The following is a 22294-nucleotide window of genomic DNA, read 5'->3' as shown; positions in this document are numbered from 1 at the left end:
TTCAGAGAAGCTACCTAAAACAGCTTATTTCTGTCGGAGTTCGGCCCTGCGGTCTATACAGCAGGTGCGGTATATAGACCGGGAAATACGCTAATATTGTCACGTATTGGTGACAGTGAAGAACGCAGTAGGAAAACTATGAATGAGGAAATTAACTTTTTATTGGGCGTACCTGTGGCCCACAAAATCAGGCCACACTCAAAGCACAGCGATGGCGCTGAACGCAGTCGGCAATCGTCGAAATCTGATCAGCGGGTCAAGAGCGTCCGATTTTATACATCACTCGTCGAAGATTCCAGTGTAACCGATAGTGCGCGCGTAGTTTTCAGAAACTATTACTACACACTCCGTGTCGCGCATGCAAACCGATTATGCAAAGAGCGCGGAGGACATGCACGACAGGCAGAATCAACGATATAATTCGCGTAAGTTCTAAATCTATGCAAGCACGTCTTTCCCTGAGTGATAACTTTAAGTTCTTAGCGAGTGAAATGCAGTTCCCGAGAAAAGGATAAATAAGTACGTTGTTAATATAGTCAACATCGAACAAGGTTTAAAACAAACGAAGCGCATGATCGCCAACATTCGACGGTAAGTGCACATTTGTTTCACGAAAATATAACTTACTCGTGACATCCATATCAATAGAACCTTCCAAACGAGTTCACGCCTGTTCACTTACTCGAAAAGCGCTGACACGCAGATAAGCATGGCATTAATTTATTACAGACATAAAGACACCGAAGATCAACTAAAAAGGTCAAAATATAAAAGGCCTTATAATAAAACAAAAATACAAAAATGTTCTGCGGCGTGTTTATTTGGTCTCCGTGTACACTAAACATTAGTTCATAATTTCTACAGCGCAAACAATAAAGATGAAGGCGAGATATGACACGAAACAACAGAACCATGCGCCGGTATTTTTAATGTGTTGGCCCGCTTTCGGCACCTGACGCACTTTCTGGGTCTATCTATCTATCTATCTATCTATCTATCTATCTATCTATCTATCTATCTATCTATCTATCTATCTATCTATCTATCTATCTATCTATCTATCTATCTATCTATCTATCTATCTATCTATCTATCTATCTATCTATCTATCTATCTATCTATCTATCTATCTATCTATGTTTGTATGTTTTGATGTATGTATGTTTGCATCTAACCGTTTTCCCGCCTACCTGCGTCACTGGCTAGTCGAATGGTCGAGTGGGTAGTGTAGTGCATCGGGTAGCTGTGCTTAGATAGCATGGTTTGAAAACAACCATGGAACTAAATTGGGCTACTGAATAGGAGGCAGTGTGCACATACGTGCCACTCGGGGGCGAACCTCTTTCACGCCGACATGGTTTGCTGCACACTCAGGACTGCGTAGGTAGCGCTGTTCGGAGAAACTCTTGACGTCGACTTCTGGGTGTGTGCCACTCGATCCAATGAGCATCACTGATGCCGACTTGAGTCACTGGGTAGCCGTCAGTCGGCGTGTGCCGAGCTGCGATGAACGTCTTTGACGCCAACTTGGGTAAACACGTATTGCCACTGGAAATGTGGCGCTCTATAATGACGAAAAAGCTCCCTTAAATTTCTCCGATGCCGAGCGGAAACAAGCGCACTTCGCAAGGGCTCCTCAGGGATAGTAACCCGAATCATTAGAAGGCTACGTCACAAATGCTCTGGGTAAGTGCCGCTTTTGAAGGAACGCCTTTCACGCCAACGCTTTAGCGAGCTGCGCTATGAATGCATTGGGTATGTGCCACACTTCGACGTACCTCCCGCCTACTTGGGTCTCTGAGTATGTGCCACTGAGTGTGCGGCCAAGCGAGGGAACAATGCTCATCATTCGGAAGCACCGGCGCGCCACGCTTCTCGTCTCGGAGGTCACGCTCGGGCTTAGTAAGTAAGTAAGTAAGTAAGTGGTCCTGATCCCTTTTGACTCAGGGCAGGCGTTTGTCAACGCCACAGGAGATGTTCAGAGTACAAGAAGGAAAGAAAGTAAGGAGAGAAAACACATAAAAGAACTTAAAAGAACTTAAAACACAGTTTTGTCACAGTCTACGAGTCCGTCTGGTTGGTCCGGTTTGTTGTATTCTAGGCTCCAGTCGCCTCGGATTTCACTAAAGCCACGACAATCCAATCCGCCAGCGCTGCCGGTTCAAGTCAGCGCGTCCTATGGCGTCCCATTTGCGTCGCTCAGTGGCGTCGCTGCTTGGTCGGCCGTCTTTATTTTAGGAGTTCGTGTAGCTGAGGAGGTCGGCTTCAGCGGCCACTCGCTGTGACTGGGCGGCTCTAGCCGGGCGATATCTGTGTGCGGGTTTCCTTCACTTATTCGGCTCGCCTGCTCAGCCGTTCCCACTGTTCTAGCCGGATCTTCGTAGTCTCGGCGCGTGCTGTTCGGTCCTCCTCGGTGAGACCAGTCAGCGCCAGGCTCTCAGCCAGGGGGCACGATCGGGAAACTGCGGGAAGTCTCGGACACTGTTGTAGCACGTGGAGAAGGGTTTCTTTTGGTGCACCGCACAAGCGGCACGTCGGATCCACGCCGAATAGTTCGTGGCGGCGTTGGTTGGTGAGGAGAGCGCCAGTGCGGGCTTGAAACAGCAGGGCGCTGCCTCTATCTCCTCGGTAGTCTGGTGATGGGCACGGTTCCGGCTTGTGGTGGTAATATAGTGCCAGGCTTTGCTTTTTTGCCACTGTCGTGCGCCAGATCGTTTTTTCAGACTCATTGATTTCCTTGATGACTGCCTTGCGCCAATCTGCCTCCGTCTTAGTGTCGTGTTGTTTTGAATTTTCGCTGTATTTCGTGTCTAGGGATGTGTATTTCCGAATCCAAGCCGTCTTGATGTTTTTGTATCTTAGGTGTAGGTACATTCTGCGACTGTAATTTGTGTTTGCCATAAATTTGAGTCTGCCGGCATATTGTAATTTGGACCGCGCCTCCCTTGCCTCGTACGAGGACCAGCTCATTTCACCGCTTACTGCTGCATTTGCAGTGGCTATGCTGCCCCCTAGCAGCCAACGGCCTAGTTCTGTTTGGTGACGATCCAGGCATTTTATGGTTTCACTGGAGTAGGCCAGCACATCGTCTGCGTATGTTGTCGCTGGTACTGCTACTCCCTTCCACAGTGTGCGTCCGACAGTGTATGGGTTATATGAATGTCTGGCCAAGTGCCAGATGCGGCCTTTGAGGCGATTAGATTTATTTACTAGTGCTTTTTGATGCGGATCCAGAAAGTTTGGCTGGTCACTGAGAGTTATGCCGAGGTATTTGTATTCCGATGTTTTTTTGACGAGGTTTCCTTGGAGGGTGAATTCATTGTTAGTGTTGCTTGTATTTATCCCCATCCACTGTGTTTTCTCAGTGTTAAACCTTAGCTGGTCGGTTCCTGTGACTTGGGAGCAGATGTCGAGCTGGTGTTGGAGGTCAGCTGCTGATTCTGCTAGCAGCACAATATCGTCCGCGAATGCCAGACATGAAATTTTGGTGTATTCTTCTTGTTTGTCAGTTGTTATCGTGGATAGGCGGAGGCCTGGTCCTTCATTGTCTAATGTTTGGAGTAGTTGTGTGATGTATATGTTGAATAATGTTGGGGACAACGGGCATCCTTGTTTTAGTCCTATCTTTTGCTCGATTTTCTTCGACCTTAGTTCATGTAGTGTGTACACTGCTGTGCAATCCGTGTATAGGTTCTTGAGCAGGTCGATGCTTTTACAATCTATTCCATTGCTCAGTAGTTTTTGCCAAAGCCTCGAGTGGGGCACACCGTCATAAGCTCTTTCCATATCAAGGAAAGCCAGATAAAGCGTTGATTTTTCCTTATGTTTCATCTCCATAGCCTGGGTGAGAGTGAATATATGGTCACTTGTCCTGCGGTTTAGTCTGAAGCCGTTTTGAGACTCTGTGAATATGCTATTTGATTCACAGAACTTTTGTAGTCTTCTGTTGAGGATTGCGCTGAACAGCTTTTGTACGTTGCTCAGTATAGATATCGGGCGATATGAATTTAGTTGTTCAATTGGTTTTCCTTTGCCCTTGTGTATGAGGATCACTTTTGCCTCTTTCCAAGCTGGTGGAATTTGGCCCGAATCGAGGATGCTGTTGAAGTAGTCTAGTAGTACCTCTCTTGCTTTTGTCTTTAGTGCTTTTAGGAATTCGTTGGGGATATCATCAGGGCCTACTGCTTTTTGGTTTTTAAGGTCGCTGATGCTTCGTTTCAGTTCTGTTGTGGATATCGGGCTCAGTATGCTATGTTCTTTTTTTCCCCTCTTCATCTTATCAGTCGCTGTGTTTAACGGCTGTGGTGTGTGATCTTGTGGATTTTCTTGGAGTGTTTTGAAGTGTGATGTCAGGTATATTTCCATCTCTTCTTGTGTTTTCAAGACAAGTCCAGACGCAGTGTGTAGAGCAGTTGCTTTCATTGGGATCTCTTTTGGTTGAAGGGAGTCAATATACATCCAGAACCTTTGACTGTAATGTTTTCGTTCCTTTATTATGTGGCTTTCTTGTTGTTTGAAGGTGGTGTCGACTTTTTTAGCTACTAAGTGTTTAACCTTTTGTTTCTGGTTTAAGTAGGCTTGCCATGCATTGGCTTTTTCAGTGGTTTCCTTCTCATTTGTATGGCGGTGTAGTCTGGATAGTCTTTTCCGTTTTGATATTTCTTCTTTAACTTCCTTGTCAAACCAGGGTGTTGGTCGTGTTCGGGTCGTCCCTTTTGTCTTGCCAATAGTTTTATCTGCCACTTTTAGACATTGTTCTATGAACTCTTCATAGGTCTGGGTGTTTTCTATTTTTTCTTCTAGCTGTGATGCGAACGCTTCCAAATTGTCTTTGTCTCTCATCTTCCAGTGTCTTGCTGTGTGTGTTGTCTTTTTGTTTTTCGTGCGAGGTGCAAGGGTACCTAGAAGTATTTTAATTCTATTATGGTCGCTACCACAGCTGTCTGTTTTGTCTTCGTCAATGTGCATTGATATTATTTGGATGTGTTGTGCGGTGGCATATTTGTTGTATAGCACATAGTCAATGGCTGATTTTTGAGTGTGTCGCGTCCACGTGTAGGTGCCTCGGCAGGTAGGGTCTAGGTTTGCTATGGACAGGTGGCATTCTTCCACTAGTTTGCGGAAGCCCATTGCATCCTTTTCTTTGCCTTCAAGCTCCATTATATGGCAGTTGAAGTCGCCCAGGAGGAAAACTGGGTGTCCACTGTATTTTTGTTGGATATCCTTAGTGATGCATTTATATATTTTTCTATTCCATTCGTCTTCTTCAGATGTTGTAGCCATGTATATCACACAGAGATATACACTGCGTTTCTCTATTTCTAGTTTTATCCACATGTGTTCTTGACACGAATTTCGGTCCTCTCCAGTGATTTTCTGGGTGGTTTGTGCAAGGAATCCGACTCCTCCTCCACGTTTGGTACCTCTTTTTCTGTTTTGGCCATACCATTCTAAACCACTGTGTTTATAGGGCTCCTCGTCATCTTGAAGATGTGTTTCAGTCAGCGCATATATATCAATTTTCTGTTGGCTGATTTGACGTTGGACTTCTTCCCATTTCAGTCTGCTGCCACCTTGCATGTTTAGTAGGCAGATAGATAGGTTCTTTTGTTTGTCTCTTGGTTTTATTTTGTGTTTTCTTTTCGGGTACAGTGGGTGTTCTTTGAATTTTGTTGTGGGATTCTGATTCTGCGTGCTGTCCTGGCTAGCTCGATCCTCTTCTGTATGTTTTACAGGCGACTTCATGTTCGGCCAAGCGTTGTTGTCTTCATCTTGAGTGGTCTGTTGGCTGTGTTCTGTTCTGTTGTCTTTTTTTATCTGTGAGGCTAGTGGCAAGTGTTTTTGTTTGGCTTTAATGAGGCATTTTACCAGTGGCGTCTTGTTTGGCCTAACTGGCCAAGTGCTGTTGTCATGGCTTTCAATAGTGTCCTCACTGCCCTCTGGCCTGTATCGTTGGGGTGTCGGCGGTTTTGTGATGTGGTTGTGTGTTCCCGGGAGTTGTTTCCTAAAAAAGGAGTTATCTTTGGGATAGTAGGGAGCTCACACGGTCTCCTGCTTCTTCAGTATAATGGATGTCGTTGAAGCTGTCTTCGTTGAGGTCATCCCCTGTTGCAACAAATTCTACACTGCGACCGAGTGAGGCACATATGTTGCTGATTTGCTGGTTCCATTTGCAGCAAGCTGCTTCTGCTTGGTGGCCTCGTGACTTCGGCTGTGGAATTGCACTTATGATGTAGTGGTGTTGGGGTGCCTTTTTGCTCCATGATGTTAATTTCTCTGTGATCTGTTCGATGGACTTTTCAACTCCTGTGACACTTAGTGCGTCGACAGTACCAATGTGTAATACTAGTTGGAGCTTGGTGTTGGAGGAGTCTGCGCGTGCAATTTCTCCTTCAGCTCGAAGGAGTGTTTCGTGCGTAGTTGCTCCCGATTTGGTAGTTATACGGAGCCTCTTGTCCTTGATTTTCTCGTAAAGGTGTTTTTTCAGTCGATGAGCGTTTGAGTCGCCAAGCATCACCGTCTGGTAACGCTGGGGTGAGCTGTTGCCGAGTTGCTCTTTTGGCTGTTTGCGGGTGTTTTGTTTAGGTATTTGGTTGGAGGGGGGGTGCTGTTGGGTTGTATTGTCTCCATTTTTTCCGTTCTTTTTCTTACCGACTTTGGTCCATGGTTCTGCATTTGTTTCTGATTCTTCACTCTCTTTTGCATTTTCTTGGTTTTCATTTTGTGTTTGGTAGCTCTTTTGACTGAGTGGGGGGTCCTGTTTTTCTAGTAGCACTTTGTTGTTTTCTGTGTTTTCAAGTGTTTGACAGTTTTTCGTTGGTGGGGTACTTTCTATCTTGCTGAACTTTTCGACCTCGGCTCGAAGCGCTGTCACCTCCTCTGACAGCCGTTCGCGTTGTTCGCGTTCCGCTTTTAGCAACTGTAGTATTTCTTGTCGTTCTGTTTTGCTCTCGATCTCGGATTTCTCCCACTTTGTTCTCAATGTTTCGAGGTCAAGGCTGCACTCGGCCCTCACCTTTCTTTCTTGTTGCGCTATTATCGCTTCTAGTGTTGACATCTTCATGCAGAACTTGCACGTGAAGCTCTTACCGTGGGCCTCCTCTATGGTGCAGAATGGGGAGTCCTCCAGGAAGAACCAGCTGTCGCAGCCGCCGCATTGAACCATTGGCTCGTCGTTCGTGGTCATCTTCTTAGACGTGCCGCGGTGTGGCCTGCCCATGTTGCTCCTCTTCCAGTGTCGGCTGATAGGCGCGCGACCGGCACGCACCTGTTCGCCTCTCTCCCGAGGGCTGTGGATGCTCCGCAGTCGACTTGGGGGGGTTAGGCCTAACACGCCGATGGGGCTGTAAGGCCTCGTCGCGAGCATGAATTCGTAATTTGAGGCCCAGTTGTGGGTGAGATAGTCACTCTTGGAGTCCAAACGACAGTCCGGAGCAGCCCTTAGACGCAAGAACTAGCGCTTGTTTATCTCGCAACGAGCACGAGCGAGCGGCGACGAACGGCGCCACGAGATGGCGAAGCGTGTCCAGAAAGAGAAGCGCGAGAGAGGAGGGTGTGCGAATAGTGATTCTTGAGACCGAATCGAATACATTCCAATAATAATGCCAGAGTCGAATCGGATATCGAATATTTTTCCTACACTTTTCGAATAATGAACAGCCGTTATCACAATTAATATAATATCATGTTCAGACCCTAGTATTTTTAAAATAGAGCGCCTCTGTCATTACCTAGTACGTTATGAACTGTTGTTTATTAAAAGCACAAATGGAGCATTAGGCGCAAGCAAGTAATTTGTTCAAATGTACTGGACTCTTCAGCAAGCACGAATGGTCGCTATATAGCCTGCAAAGTACGGCTAGGTGAAGTAGCCTGCTTCTATTGCGCAAGTTCTCATGTTTTATGTCTGTACTATGCCCGCATGTGTGAAAATTTGCCTTAATTTTGCTCTAGTTTTATGCTTACTTGGTTGCAGTTTATCTTTTTAAGTATTGGAAATGTGCTCGAAAAACAATCGCATTTACGAATAGTAAATATTCGATTCGAAGACAGAATGGAATTGGATACTATTAAACTGGTCATTCGAAAATTTCGAATATTCGCACACCCCTAGACGCGTTTCTCAGCGTTCGCACGCCCCTGCGTGCCATGCATTTCTCAGGACGTGTGCGCAGGCTTCGCGGCGGCGGCTCTAGATGGCGCCGAGTGTTCTTAAGGAAGCAGGAAAGAGGAATCCCGTTGCGGTACACGCCTCAACTCGTTTCGACGGTGGAAATACGTTGTGTCGCTATATTGGCTCAATGCTCACGCATCACCGTCGACAGATATCGTTAGTTGGGGTCTGCCGCAATTTTAATGCAGATCTTTCTTTACGAACCATCCCGCACTTTGCTGACCGTGGCTGCCGCCTGCTGCTGGTGCGTTATCGCCCAATAGTCCACACTCGGCTGTGGGATGGCGGTGCCATCTTGGAGTGATGGCTTACACTACTTCGCCCGCATGTAGAAGGTAGAGGGGGGAAGCCAGCATGCGCATGGGGGGGAGGGCGGGTCGTTGGCCGCTGGTGGGGAGGGTGACGTGGCCGCGACGCGGAGATCCGCGATGAGACGAGTGAGTGGGCTTCGAAGGAGATGGATTCATGGTTGCGCAAGCGTTGTGCCGCCTGGAAACCGTGTGGACGGTCGCATCTGCACCTCCAAGGGGAGGTTGGGTACCCCAAACAAATGCCTGTTGGAGTCGCACCGCTGGCACGAGTTGTTGGGGTCTCGGTGCTGACGCCCGTTATTGCCAATGGGTCGCAAGCCCCAAGGGTAGCGTTGGCCTGGCGGCCTGGGGCACTGGAAGCATCCGAAGGTCCCGGCAAAGCAAGAGAAGACTGGTAACAGAACAACTTGTTTATTCTAACATAGCAAAAGAGCGGCCGGTCAGGTCGACCGAAGTGGAGAGACGGGAGAGCACGTAACTCAACAGTACAAATCGGAGCCTCTCTCCTGGCGTCCGGGGGCAGCTGCTCTTATACCCTCGGCGTCGCGGTCCAAAAGAGAAGGTCACGGGATGAAGGTCACGGGATGAAGGTCACGGGACGGCGGAGCATGACCCCACGACGGCGCGAACTGTCGAGCCGAGAGACCTGCTGAACCGAGTGTAGTGACGCATCGCCAACCTTCACTTGGGGAGCTCCGCTCCCCTGATGCCGCGCTTTGACAAGCGTGGGCACACACACACACACACAAAGACACGTGGCACTGAAACACGCCTGGACACGCTTGGCGGGTAGGCGTTGCGGCGGCGTCGGACGGGCCAAAATGTCCGCCGCTTTGAACAAAGCCCCGGCGTCCGTTGCATCCGCGCCGGCATTACCGCGCGTTGTAGGCGAAACGTAACAGACCGCCCCGCCGGGGGAAGGAGATCCCGAAGGTCAGGGGACTGCATCCGCTGTCCGGAGGGATGTCGCTCGATGATGCTCATAACCGAAGTTGGGCGTCCTTGGGCGTTTCTTGATCGCAGCGCACCGAGAAGGCCTCGTTCTCACGTTCAGGTGCACACAGGACACTGCAAAGTGACTTCGGGAGAGTTGACATTTTTGTTCTCGTTTCCGGCAAGCGTTAGAACCACGCCAAAAGTCAACCGCTCAGTCAGCAAGCACGGCACAACCCTCACTAAGCCCTGCCAGGCTCTTTCCCCTTTTATACTGCTGCCTAGTTCCTTACAGTAGCTTAGCAGCACTCAGAACGCGTCCACAGATCGGAAAATTGCATTAGAAAGCACATCATCACTTTGAAACACTACACAAAAGCAATAGGTTAAAAATCCTGCCTCAGGAAGAAAAACATCAGTAACAAGCAATTTTGAGGCTGATTCCCACGTTAGGGGCTTCGACTTAAGCCATCGGCGTTACCGTTGAGACTCCCCTTTTTGTAACGCACCTCAAAGGAATATTGTTGCAAAGCGAGGCTCCAGCGCAGGAGGCGGCCATTTTTGGGAGAGATGGTCTGCAGCCATTGGAGAGGGCAGTGATCCGTTTCAATGATAAACCTCGAGCCGGCTAGGTAACATGACAATTTCTGAACGGCCCACACGATACACGCACACTCTTTCTCGGTGGCGCTATACGCCTGCTCACGACTCGTCAGCTTACGACTAGCATACAGGACGGGGTGTTCTACTTCTCCATTTTCCCGTTGGCACAGTACAACGCCCATGCCTCGCTCACTAGCATCACACTGAACAACGAACCCTTTTGTGTAGTCGGGCGATCGTAGCACAGGCTGGCTTGTTAGGGCACTCTTTAGGGCGCTAAAAGCTCTTTCCTTTGTTTCGTCCCAGACGACTGTTTGCGGCTCTGTCTTTCTTAGAGCATCCGTTAGGGGAGCCGCGATATCAGAGTACCTGGGGATGTACCTCTGATAGTAGCCGGCGACACCTAAGAACGACCGAATATCGGTCTTCGTGCGCGGTTGCGGGAAGTCTCGCACAGCGGCCACCTTTATTTCAGAGGGGCGGCGACGACCCCGACCAATCACGTGTCCGAGGTAGACAACCTCGGCCTGTGCTAACTGGCACTTGGGAGCCTTGACTGTCAAGCCCGCATCGCGCAGGCGGGTTAGCACTGCCCGCAAGTGCGCCATATGTTCCGGCCAGGATGCGGAGAATATCGCTACGTCGTCTAGATACGGTAAAGCGAATTCTTGCTGTCCCCGCAACACTTTATCCATGAGGCTTGAAAAGCAGTATGGCGCGTTCTTCAAACCAAAACTCAAAACTTTAGGACGGAATGTCCCCATTGGTGAAATGAACGCCGCATACCTACTAGCCTCTTCTGTAAGTGGAACCTGCCAATAACCCCTGACAAGATCTAGGGTGGAAATAAACTGAGCGCTACTCACTCTCTCAAGGCGCTCCTCGATGTTAGGGATCGGATAAATTTGATCCTTAGTGATGGAATTAAGCCTGCGGTAGTCGACGCAAGGACGAGGTTCCTTGCCCGGTACCTCAACTAAAATCAAAGGGGAGGTATAATCACTCTCACCCGCTTCAATAACACCGAGCTGTAGCATTTTCTTTACCTCAGCCTCCATAATATCGCTCTGGCGGGGTGACACCCGGTACGCCTTGGATCGTACTGGCTCTGGGGAGGTAAGTTCTATGTCATGAGTAAGGACAGAAGTCCTACCAGGCCTCTCAGAGAACAGACCTTGAAACTCTTGTAAGAGCTGGTGTAGTTCTGTTTTCTGCTCAGGCGACAGCGATGCTTTACTTATTAAGTCACTAATGACTTGATCGGTGTCTTTCCTGTTCGTCACTGAGCCTAGTCCCGGAAGCTCGACCGGAAGCTCTTCTAACTTTCCCGCATCGGGAATTTCCTCTCCAGTATCTGGTGCCTTTAACGCTACAGGCTCAATTTTATCCCGTTCGGGCGTGCTCTGAATACTAGCTTGCTGCGCCTCTGACCCTTTTTCATCGTTCAACAACGTTGGCCCCGCAACTACCGCCTTTGCAGCGAGCTCCCGAACCTTCGATCTGGTTAAGGCCTGAACGCTAGCCTCACCAAACAAAAGCCCCTTCTCGCGCAGGAGGTGATCGGACCTGTTTGAAAATAGGTACGGGTACTGGGGGGGCAGCATAGATGACACTGCGGCCTCCGTCTCAAGTGCTCCGAAAGGTCCTTCAATAAGCACTTTTGCTACCGGCAGACACACGCTATGAGCTTCCACTGCTTGCTTGATCCATGCGCACTCGCCCGTGAACATATCGGGTTCTACGTAAGAGGGGTGAACGACATCCATCGTAGCTGCGGTATCGCGAAGCACTCGGCACTCTTTCCCGTTCACGAGGAGATCTCGCATGTAAGGCTCGAGAAGCTTGATGTTCTCGTCAGTGCTGCCTAATGAAAAAAACACGACTTTTGGTTTTGTTTCTGGGCACTGCGCCGAAAAGTGACCCGGCTTCTGGCACGTATAACACAGGCGCGCTTGCCTCGCCTCGAACCGCTTTCTGCGTTCGGCTTCGGCTGCCGCCGTCTCCTTACGTTCGGTCGGACACTGCGCCGAAAAGTGACCCGGCTTCTGGCACGTATAACAAACGCGCGCTTGCCTCATCTCGAACCGCTTTCTGCGTTCGGCTTCGGTTGCCGCCGTCTCCTTACGTTCGGTCGGACTGCTTTCACTCGCATCCGAACTACGTGTGTCCCCCTTTGCTCTCATGGGTGTGAACTTCGGCCTCTCAAACTTGGAGCCAAATTCACCCTTTTGACCGTCCTTAGCTCCACGAGCCCGACGCGTCACAAACTCCTCGGCTAACTCAGCGGCTCTAGCCACCGTACTAACGTCTGGCCTATCCAAGACCCAATACCGCACGTTCTCAGGTAACCGACTATAAAACTGTTCTAGCCCGAAACACTGCAGAACTTTCTCGTGGTCACCAAACGCTTTCTCTTCTTTGAGCCACTCCTGCATGTTTGACATAAGCCTGTAGGCAAACTCTGTATATGACTCACTCTTGCCTTTCTCATTTTCCCGAAACTTCCGACGGAACGCCTCCGCTGACAGCCGGTACTTTTTTAGCAGACTCGATTTCACTTTGTCGAAATCCTCTGCCTCCTCTCTCTCCAAGCGAGCGACTACGTCGGCCGCCTCGCCGGGTAGCAAAGTGAGCAAGCGCTGTGGCCACGTTTCCCGAGAGAACCCCTGCTTCTCGCACGTTCGCTCAAAGTTAACCAGGAACAAACCAATGTCCTCTCCAAGCTTAAACGGCCGCATCAGGTCAGTCATTTTGAACAATACTCGTTCTCCTGCACCGTGTGCCTGACTTCCATTACGAGCGCGTTCCATCTCTATCTCGAGACGCTTCAATTCCAAAGCGTGTTCGCGCTCTTCTTTTTCTTTCTGCTCTATAAGTTCGCGCTCATGTCTTTTTGCCCGCTCCTCAATGGTCTCAAGGCAATCCGACAGCTCGTCATCTTCAGCTTCTAACTCAAGAATAGCCATTAGCAGTTCTGGTTTTCTGAGTTTGTCTGAGACATCCAGACCCAACTCTTTTGCAAGCTCCAGTAATATCGGTTTGCGCAACGACTTCAAATCCATGGCTGCTCTGAATGCTGCTTTCTCTACTGCCTACTATTGTCTTGCCGCAAACTAACCCGGCAGCAACGACAACCACAATTACCAGCTCTGTTTCTAACACTAACAAAAGCCTGGCAAAACTCAGAAGAAGAAAGTCCCGCACTCACCAAACCTCGCAGCCAAGACTTCAGCGCAGTCGTTCCGCTGCAGGCAACCAGTCATCACACAGGGCTCGTTGCGCTGCTCCCGGATGGTCGTTGTGCTGCTCAGAATACAGTCAACCGCATCTCTTCGCTGCTGGCCTCCGTTGTCGCGATCCCACCGCTGCCACCAGATGTTGGAGTCGCACCGCTGGCGCGAGTTGTTGGGGTCTCGGTGCTGACGCCCGTTATTGCCAATGGGTCGCAAGCCCCAAGGGTAGCGTTGGCCTGGCGGCCTGGGGCACTGGAAGCATCCGAAGGTCCCGGCAAAGCAAGAGAAGACTGGTAACAGAACAACTTGTTTATTCTAACATAGCAAAAGAGCGGCCGGTCAGGTCGACCGAAGTGGAGAGACGGGAGAGCACGTAACTCAACAGTACAAATCGGAGCCTCTCTCCTGGCGTCCGGGGGCAGCTGCTCTTATACCCTCGGCGTCGCGGTCCAAAAGAGAAGGTCACGGGATGAAGGTCACGGGATGAAGGTCACGGGACGGCGGAGCATGACCCCACGACGGCGCGAACTGTCGAGCCGAGAGACCTGCTGAACCGAGTGTAGTGACGCATCGCCAACCTTCACTTGGGGAGCTCCGCTCCCCTGATGCCGCGCTTTGACAAGCGTGGGCACACACACACACACACACAAAGACACGTGGCACTGAAACACGCCTGGACACGCTTGGCGGGTAGGCGTTGCGGCGGCGTCGGACGGGCCAAAATGTCCGCCGCTTTGAACAAAGCCCCGGCGTCCGTTGCATCCGCGCCGGCATTACCGCGCGTTGTAGGCGAAACGTAACATGCCGCAGAAGGCCAGCTTGCCTCTTTCAACACCTATAACGCTGGTTGCGTTCTAAGGTGGGCCGCACTGCAGAGTTCCTCGTTCGGGACATCCGTGAGCCAGATGAGAAGGCGCGCGTGAACACTGCTTCGTAAGCTTCGCTGCGTATGTGCCACTACGTAGGGGCATACCGATTCCAACAGGGCGCGTTGGATCTGCTGCCGTTGCTTTAGTGGAAATGGCCGTTTCATAGAGGCCCCATGCTTATCGTGCGTGCTTGCCAGAAATAGACGCCTTCAGATCACTATCCAACAAAAGACACCGACATCAATGTAACCTAACAGTCAGATATATCAAGGAGCAAGTTCATTGTCTAAAAGGGCCAGTGATGGCTCGCTTACAAATATGCTACCGCTTTCTTTTTTGTTTTACAGTGCCTCCATTACTTCTCTCGTTATCACATCGCTGTGACGGAACATTACTGGTGTTCGATTTAATTGCCCTTGGCAAGTGTAGCTCTTACAGAGCGCGGCCAGATGCGAGCAGTTGTCCGATTTCGCGTCTACGACGTGTTCGTTTCTACGACGTCTACGGCGCCTCCGTCTTCGTTGTTTGCGCTGTAGTAAATATGAAGCAATGCCAACTGGCCAATTCACCGTTCTCCTAAGCCTAAGTTGCTTTGGACGAGGTAGCTTTTACAGCAAAGCTGATTATGCGGACCCTGTGCCGTCGTTCGTCGTTGTCTGAGTTCGCTAAAACTATCGTCATCAGCATTGGCTCGAGCGTCGTCGTCTCCTTCCACAGCTGGTTCGTTGGCGCCATAGAGTGAGAAACTCTATGGTTGGCGCCCCTCGGCGGCCTCGGCGCTACCGCGCGAACGCGCTCGTGCCACTGCTCCCGCGTTCGTCGTCGTCGTCGTCTTCTAGAGCTGGCTCTGTTGCCACTCGTTCTACCGTAGAATTTCACTTCTGTCTTCGTAATGAGGAGGCCGCGTTTACGGGGGTATGAGCCATTGCTTAAGGGGGTGTGAGTCATTTATTGTCCTACGTGACGGACAGATTTAACTTTGAAGCAATCTAATTCTGAAGAATCGCAAGCGGCAACGCCTGCCGGATGCTGCTAACCTCACCACCAAGCAAACTCGAGAGATCGAACGCAAGCGACAACGGCGGACTACGTACGGGCTCTGACGTCGTTCTCGCCGTCGCACCCGAACGTGTGTGTTTCCTCATTAAGAAACTCAAAGACGTCAATCATCAAACCAATCCAACCAATCGTCAAAACGATTGCAGCGCGCGCATCTGCAATGATGGTCCTTGCGCCTAGTATACGGAGCTTTGAATTCGTGGTTCCGCCCTTTCCATCCCAGCTACAACTATGGGAAGACCACGAGTAGTGCGTATTCCTGAGGAAGAAGCTGCCTACGGCGAGCGTGAGCGAGAGTTCGCTCGTGAATTGGCTCGTCGTCGTAGGGCCTGCCTCGCGCGCAAAAATAAATAAGTAAGAAGAAAAAAACACTGTAAGAACCCCAAAAGGAAGCACTCCTAAAGCATGCTCCCCACACGAAGCAAGCAAAAGCGAAAATGAGGTGAAAGAATGGTGAAACAAAAGATTTGCAATATACACTGCTTGCAAAGTTTGACTTGCATGGTGTAAGACTCGGTATAACTAATGCAGCTTTGCTGTTCGATCATCTTTACGGACTGGAAGGGGCGGTACTTTTTACGTTCCAGGCGCATTTTTGCTGCCGCCGTCGCCGTGATGTTCGGTATAAAGCCCAAGGGCGAATACATCGTCGCCGTGCGCCCTACGCTGCATGTGCGAGTGAAAGCGTGCGAGGGGAATCGACGATCGCGTCTCAATCTCGACCGCGGGAAAAGGAGGAGAACGGGGAGGATGCGCGCCGTCTTCCGTCGCGTTCGAGGCACCCAACGTTGCGAGGCAACGGGGGGAGGGGAGGGAGTGGGGGGTCAGCGTTCTTCATTCCCTCATTGTCGAAAGTGTTTTAATTATACACTTCTGGAATAATGATTATAAAATACGGTATACACCAGCCCGTTCCCTAAGACCGAAATAAGTCTACGTGACCCCAAGACGGCAACAAAGTACGGGAGAAGAAAGCGGCAATATTATGTTCCAGCCATATTTAATAAATTGCCAACGCCTGTGTTAGAAGCAAACACAAGACGTGGGATCCAGAAATTGCTCAGGATTTTCGAAGTTTAAAAGAACATTTTGTAGAATTTCAGCATTTCGTACCAACCCGCTAATAGTTAACTGCGCTAATAATCAGGTGCAATTTGCTGTGACCTGGCTGTCAGACACTGCTAGTCCAGCCCTCTGAGGCTTTGGCAGGCCTGCTATCTGTATATTGTTTTCCTTTATGCAGAACGAAGGCTGTATTTTATTGTTCTACTCCGGCTGCAACTGCGTATGTGGCTGCTGCACGCGGACGCGGGACCGTATCTTTAAAGCGATCTGTGTTGGGGGAAGAGTGTAGGTGCGTCGACGGCTCGTACCTTTGTGCGTGCTGCGTGTTCTCGGCGCTCATCGGGCGTTGAAGCGATAGGCGACACTAAGGTCACTTCGCTCGCTGCTCATGCCAGCGTTTCGACAGCGCGCGCCCGCGGTCATCGAGTGTGATTAGTTCATGCTTGCTTTGCTCGCTGACACCATGCTTGTTAATTTAGTTAGCAAACGAGTGTTCACAAGTTGATACGGCCGATAAAAGTGATATCCTTACTTCGTATCACTGTCTGCTAACTTGCTACCGCAACCGATACTTCGCTTTTCTGGCGAAACTAGTGGAATAGCGTACATACAAGGCGCACAAGACTGCACAGACTAAACCCGTCACTTCAACTCGGACCTCCAGCCGGTCTGCACCGACGTGAAGCGTCTCTTCTGTGTCGGTTATGGCTTGGAGTTGCCTTCACGAATACCTACTCAGCACTAATTGGAATGACTGATAGTCCTGCATGTGATGTTTGCGGATGCGAAGAGAACATTGACCACTTATTGTGCCATTGTCCTCAATTTCAAGCAAAAAGACAACCTTTCTCCAACACATTGAGAAAATTAGATGATCGTCGTCTGAGTTAACAGACAATTCTACAGCACCGTCCCGACCGATCATCAGCTCAGAAGGCAGTGAAGGCACTTTTGTGTTTTCTCAGAAATTCTGGTTTGCGCGAGCGGCTTTAACTCAAGTGCTGTCCGTACACGTATCTACACCTCCTCTCTCCCTTCTTTCTCTTCCCCTTCTCCCTTCCCCCAGTGTAGGGTAGCCAACCAGACTATTGACTGGTTAACATCCCTGCCTTCCTGTATTCCTCTCTCTCTCTCTCTCTGGCAAAACTGCGACTTTTTTTATATGTTACTTAACAGGCTCATCTGAAACATTTTTCACTTTCACTTTCAATTTTATTTTCATAAATCTGAAGTATGCATTGCAAAGGTGACATAAATACAGAAAGAGGTCTTATAGTCAACGGACAACTCGAGACCTCCTGTTAACGCGTACTTCAAACAAAAATAAATGTACAATGAACAGCATCAGGTTATTCAGATAAGGTAACATCATACATTGTAGAATATATATATATATATATATATATATATATATATATATATATATATATATATATATATATATATATATATATATATATATATATTCGTGTTTCTGACAATAAACCCCAGTTGCTACTCAGCGCTCGTGTCGCGTTTATTTCTTCTCATCCCTTGTTTATCGCGCTGTTCTTCGTCAGTTAAGAAATATCAACTCCTCCAGCATGCAGTGCTTCTGTGCCAGGGTTAATGGCGATGTAAGGCAATGGCCGTTTGACCCTGTTCTCTGTGCTTTGACACTCTCTTTCTTTTTGTACTCGCGGACGTGATTTCGCAGGAACTGTACGGCACAGACTACAGCGGCTTCTCGGATCCCTTCGTCAGGGTACAACTCCTGCCCAGCTTCAAAAAGGTGAACGATGGTGTCCTGGCCATTGGCTTTGCAACAAAGCTGAAATACACGTGCAGAAAATATAGTAGCGTTGCATTTCTTTTGCTGCTTTCCAGGGTGATACAAAGCAGACGAAGACTCTGCACAAGACCGTGAATCCCGAGTTCAACGAGACGCTTGTGTTCCACGCAGACAGCACCATCGACGAACGAAAGCTCAAGTATATCATCTAGTTATCTCTATTTACAATTGACCTAAATCGCCACAAGGAACTAAAGGGTGAGAGGGGGTGTGTAGCGTGGATCATAACATAGCACAAATAACAATACACTGTTATGCTATACAGAAAAGAAGTTGTGAAATTGATACAATATAAAGAATTACACAAAAATAGGCTCTCAACAAGAGGTACACATCGGGAAAAACAATTTTATCGATATCAACATTGTGACAGGGAAGAGAAGAAAATATCATTGCCAGTTATGTCAACAACATTGCTGAAAGCCGGTTTCATTCCTGTATTGTTCTCAAAGAAGAAAAAAAAGAGACAAAAGAACTGCAAACAGTGTGTGTTTTGTACGGGTGTTCTGTAATACTTTCCGTTAATTATCTCGGCGAAGTGAGAAGCATGTCACGCCACTGAGCGCCTGTAATTGCTGCGGGAGCATTTTTCGCAACACCGTGGGACGTGCATTATGCTATGCCCTCTTCACGGCATCTTTTTACTCACCTGAGACGCGTTGATAGCCTGATGGATTGTTGCTGTTTAAGCAGTTTCAGGGCTTATCGAAGGAATGCCGTAGTGGGGCGCGGCCGCATGACTGCGAACTCTTACCCAGTTGGCATACGGGGTGATCTTTCAAGTTAAAAGAGAATGTTTAAAAATTATCTGAGCCAGATGGCGTAATTGCAGTCCTTGAGCCGGATTCCTCGAAGCGGCGGACATTACTGGCATGAGAAATCGAAATGCATAATCGACTAATTGAGATAATAGACAATAATTAACTTCTTGATTAAATGATTTGCGGCGCCAGTGGCAATTTACGAATTGTCACGAGTAAGTTTCCATTAAGTTATCCATTTGGAATGAACTGTAAGGATCGCGCGGGTTTCGATATATGCGCTACTTGCGGCAAAAATTCTTTCTAAGAAACCGCAGTGTTATGCATCGACGCACAAAAACAACTGGAACTCCCATGTATTTCGTTGCACACTCTGTGAAAGAAAATCTCGAAACTGGTGTCATCCTAAAAATTTGCTATCATCCTCAAAGTTGGTAGCAGCGTCGCACGCGTAATGCGAAGACGTGGGAAAGCGTCAGTTAGTTTTTTTATCCACTTTCATTAGCATTTTTTATGCGGAAGTGTCAAATCATCCATTGAGCGAAAAAGTCCGCGATGTCTGTAGCAACAAAACGGCACCTAAATTCCCATTGGTTGTGAACGCGAATGAAACGGAGCACCTGGCGCGTTGTTGCGGCAGCAGATTATCCTTTAAGCCCTCTCCGAGAAAATGAAGATTAATATAGAGAGAAATGTAAAAAAACATAAGACACTACACACACACACACACACACACACACACACACACACACACACACACACACACACACACACACACACACACATATATATATATATATATATATATATATATATATATATATATATATATATATATATATATATATATATATATAATCACCGTCACTCGCCCCGTCCTGTCACCGTCACCGGCGTTCGTTCATTGCATTTTTCTACAGAAAAAAAAACGGGACGCTGGCGACGTTGGCTGGTGCTCTTAACATTGGAGTAGCGTCAAGAGAAACCGGCGTGGAAGCGCTCTCTCCTGAAAGAGCCCGTCACCGTGACGGTGACTGTACATGGTGGATAAAAGTCGTGTAGTCGTAGAAGTCAGGCTTTCGAGTCAGTTAGAGGTCGGAGTTGGCGCTTCGATTGCGGCTTGCGCGAGGTGCGTGGTCTCGGTAAGTGTAACAGGAAGCATCGGGATGCGTCGCAGGCTGACCGTGCTGGACGACTACCGGTTCGGGAGCTGCGCCTTAGGCTCGACCACCGTGCCACTCTCGCTGCTCACGCCCAACCAGATGTGCTGGCTCAACGCAGCCCTGGACAGGAGCCGACAGGTGAGGTTCGGTGAACGCCTCCGAATGAGGGCTTCCGAATCGGTCGGCTGATTTCTCGAACATCTGCCCAGGTCCGTTGACTACCGACTTGGAAACATGTCCCCACTACGTTGCTGACACATTTCTTGCATCCAGTACCAGCGTCCACTCTTGCCTAGCCTGTCCCAAGCACTGCGCGGCGAAGAAAAAGCAATAAGTCTGCTGCTAGACTCAGGATATCGCGCTGAAACTTTGTGACTTAGTGTACAGCTGACTACGGTTATCACTCGAGCGTAGTTTATCAAAGCAAGCCACAACGCAATAATACCGTTTTATTGCGCTGTAGGCAACAGTCGAGACGTTCTACACATCAGCTCTGTATGGACAAGAATGAAAAGAATGACGTTTCTCTTCGTCTCCACACGATATAGCGCGCAGGAAATGTGAAGTTAGAGAAATCAAGGGGAGGAACGCCAGGTAGGCCAGCCCGATGAACCTCCGCTTTGCTAAGCCACACCAGGAGTAATGGAAAGGTGGAATAGAAAGAGGAAAAAAAGGAGAAGGTGATCACTGCGCGCACGGCGCCAGACGTTGCAGTTCTGCAGAAATGTAAGCCGTCAGTGAGGCCAGTGCACCATAAGAATCGCTGTAGCGCACGAATAGCCTCCTGCGAAAGCGATGGATGCGGCCACGTTCAAAAAAATTTCGGGTGAATAAACCTCAAAAGCTCTCAAAAGGTCGGAGCTGGAAGACCAGCTCTGGGCCGTCCGGCAAGCCGAAGATGCCGCCCGAGTCCACGTCCCGAGTCCACAGAACGAGGGATGTCGCTGGAGTCAAAGTTTCGAGAGGAAAATCTTATCATCGTCAGGGCAGCAGGTTGAGCTGCCCTGAAGAAGACAGGCCCCCTTGCTGAGACGTTACTTGCCCATTGTTATTCACTTCAAGCCGCCACCTTCATGCGAAATTCTATGAGGTGTGCGAAAATCACTAGGCGACGATTATTATTTAAAACGGCGAATAACGTCGAAGAAAAACTATAGCTAAACTGTCAGCTTAGTCTCCCTTTCTTGGTCTTCCTTGTGCGTCGTGTTGATTGTAGATTTACAAGCATGCAGCTTACCTTACAAACGCGCACACTTTAGAACGGTGACACAAGGATCACTTTTTGCACTTCATTCCTTTTCGCGAGGCAGCAAAGGCAGGGTCAATTTGGCGGTAAATGCAAGAAAATTGCGTTAGCATTGCGTTGTTGAGGAGCCCACTCGACACACGTCCTGCCTCATCAAGGAGAAGTAAAATACCAAACCACAGTCAGTTGCAATATATATATATATATATATATATATATATATATATATATATATATATATATATATAATCATGCTCTTCTGTATTAGCTCTCCCATCGCCTGTGTACTAGTGCCACGTGACCGGCTTCCCACACCTCACACACGCACACCTTTGTCAGCTTCGACACTCCCAGCTAAGGCTAACGTAATAGCAAATAAAGGTTGTCGAGCATTCTCTTCAATTCTGTTCTTTTGACAGGCTCGTGACGAGGCGTCGTGCTCGCTGAGCCCCGATCGGCCCCGGGTGCTGGTGTCGCTGATGCACGCCAGCGGGCGCAACCAGCTCATCGTGGGACTCGTGCGATGCGTGCGGCTCATGCGCAGGGACCGGACGCCAACGGCGCCCTTCGTGCGACTGTGAGGACACAAGCACCTTCACAACGGGAATTTTTGTCAACCGCTAGGAGTTCACCAATGTTCTATTCGTTGGTAGAGGTTAATTATCCGCTATATGAACGCAACCGGGCCGATAGATTTGAAGGATAACTGCAATAAAATGTCGGGCCGCGTAAACGGCATTTACATTTACAAGCATGCAGCATTTACAACAAATGCAGCTTGTAAATACTACGCCTAGATGGTGTACGATAGAGAGCAGCCTCCGTCCAAAATTTGGAGCTTGATATACCAGCGGATGCGCCTGAAAAAGCTTGCGAAATTAGGCGTTCTTGATATCAAAACTGAGAAAAATAAAAGGAACGCCATTTATGCTGCCCGGAAATGACGCATGGCGCAGAACACACGACTCCTCGGCAGGACCTCCGAGATCAGATGTTCTGCCCTCGGTACGTTGAAATATCTCGGAGGCGAGTTCCTTGGACTTTTTT

General features: G+C 48.9%; 1 protein-coding gene across 2 annotated transcripts in view; it reads left to right on the top strand.

Annotated features, from left to right (window-relative positions):
* The window catches only part of Rph (Rabphilin), a 133026-nt gene that overhangs the window by 101682 nt on the left and 9050 nt on the right, over nt 1–22294 (top strand). For both annotated transcript variants that reach the window (XM_055064373.2, XM_055064370.2), the window contains exons 12-15: nt 17943–18017; nt 18113–18216; nt 20016–20139; nt 21667–21824. In XM_055064373.2, coding sequence (XP_054920348.1) covers nt 17943–18017; nt 18113–18216; nt 20016–20139; nt 21667–21824 — 461 coding nt within the window. The remainder of the gene's footprint in view (nt 1–17942; nt 18018–18112; nt 18217–20015; nt 20140–21666; nt 21825–22294) is intronic.

Source organism: Dermacentor andersoni, chromosome 3 (genome assembly GCF_023375885.2).
Source record: "Dermacentor andersoni chromosome 3, qqDerAnde1_hic_scaffold, whole genome shotgun sequence".
In the NCBI taxonomy this organism is placed as follows: Eukaryota; Metazoa; Arthropoda; class Arachnida; order Ixodida; family Ixodidae; genus Dermacentor; species Dermacentor andersoni.
Note: the sequence above shows the minus strand (reverse complement) of the source record. Positions and strands in the feature narration are given on the sequence as shown.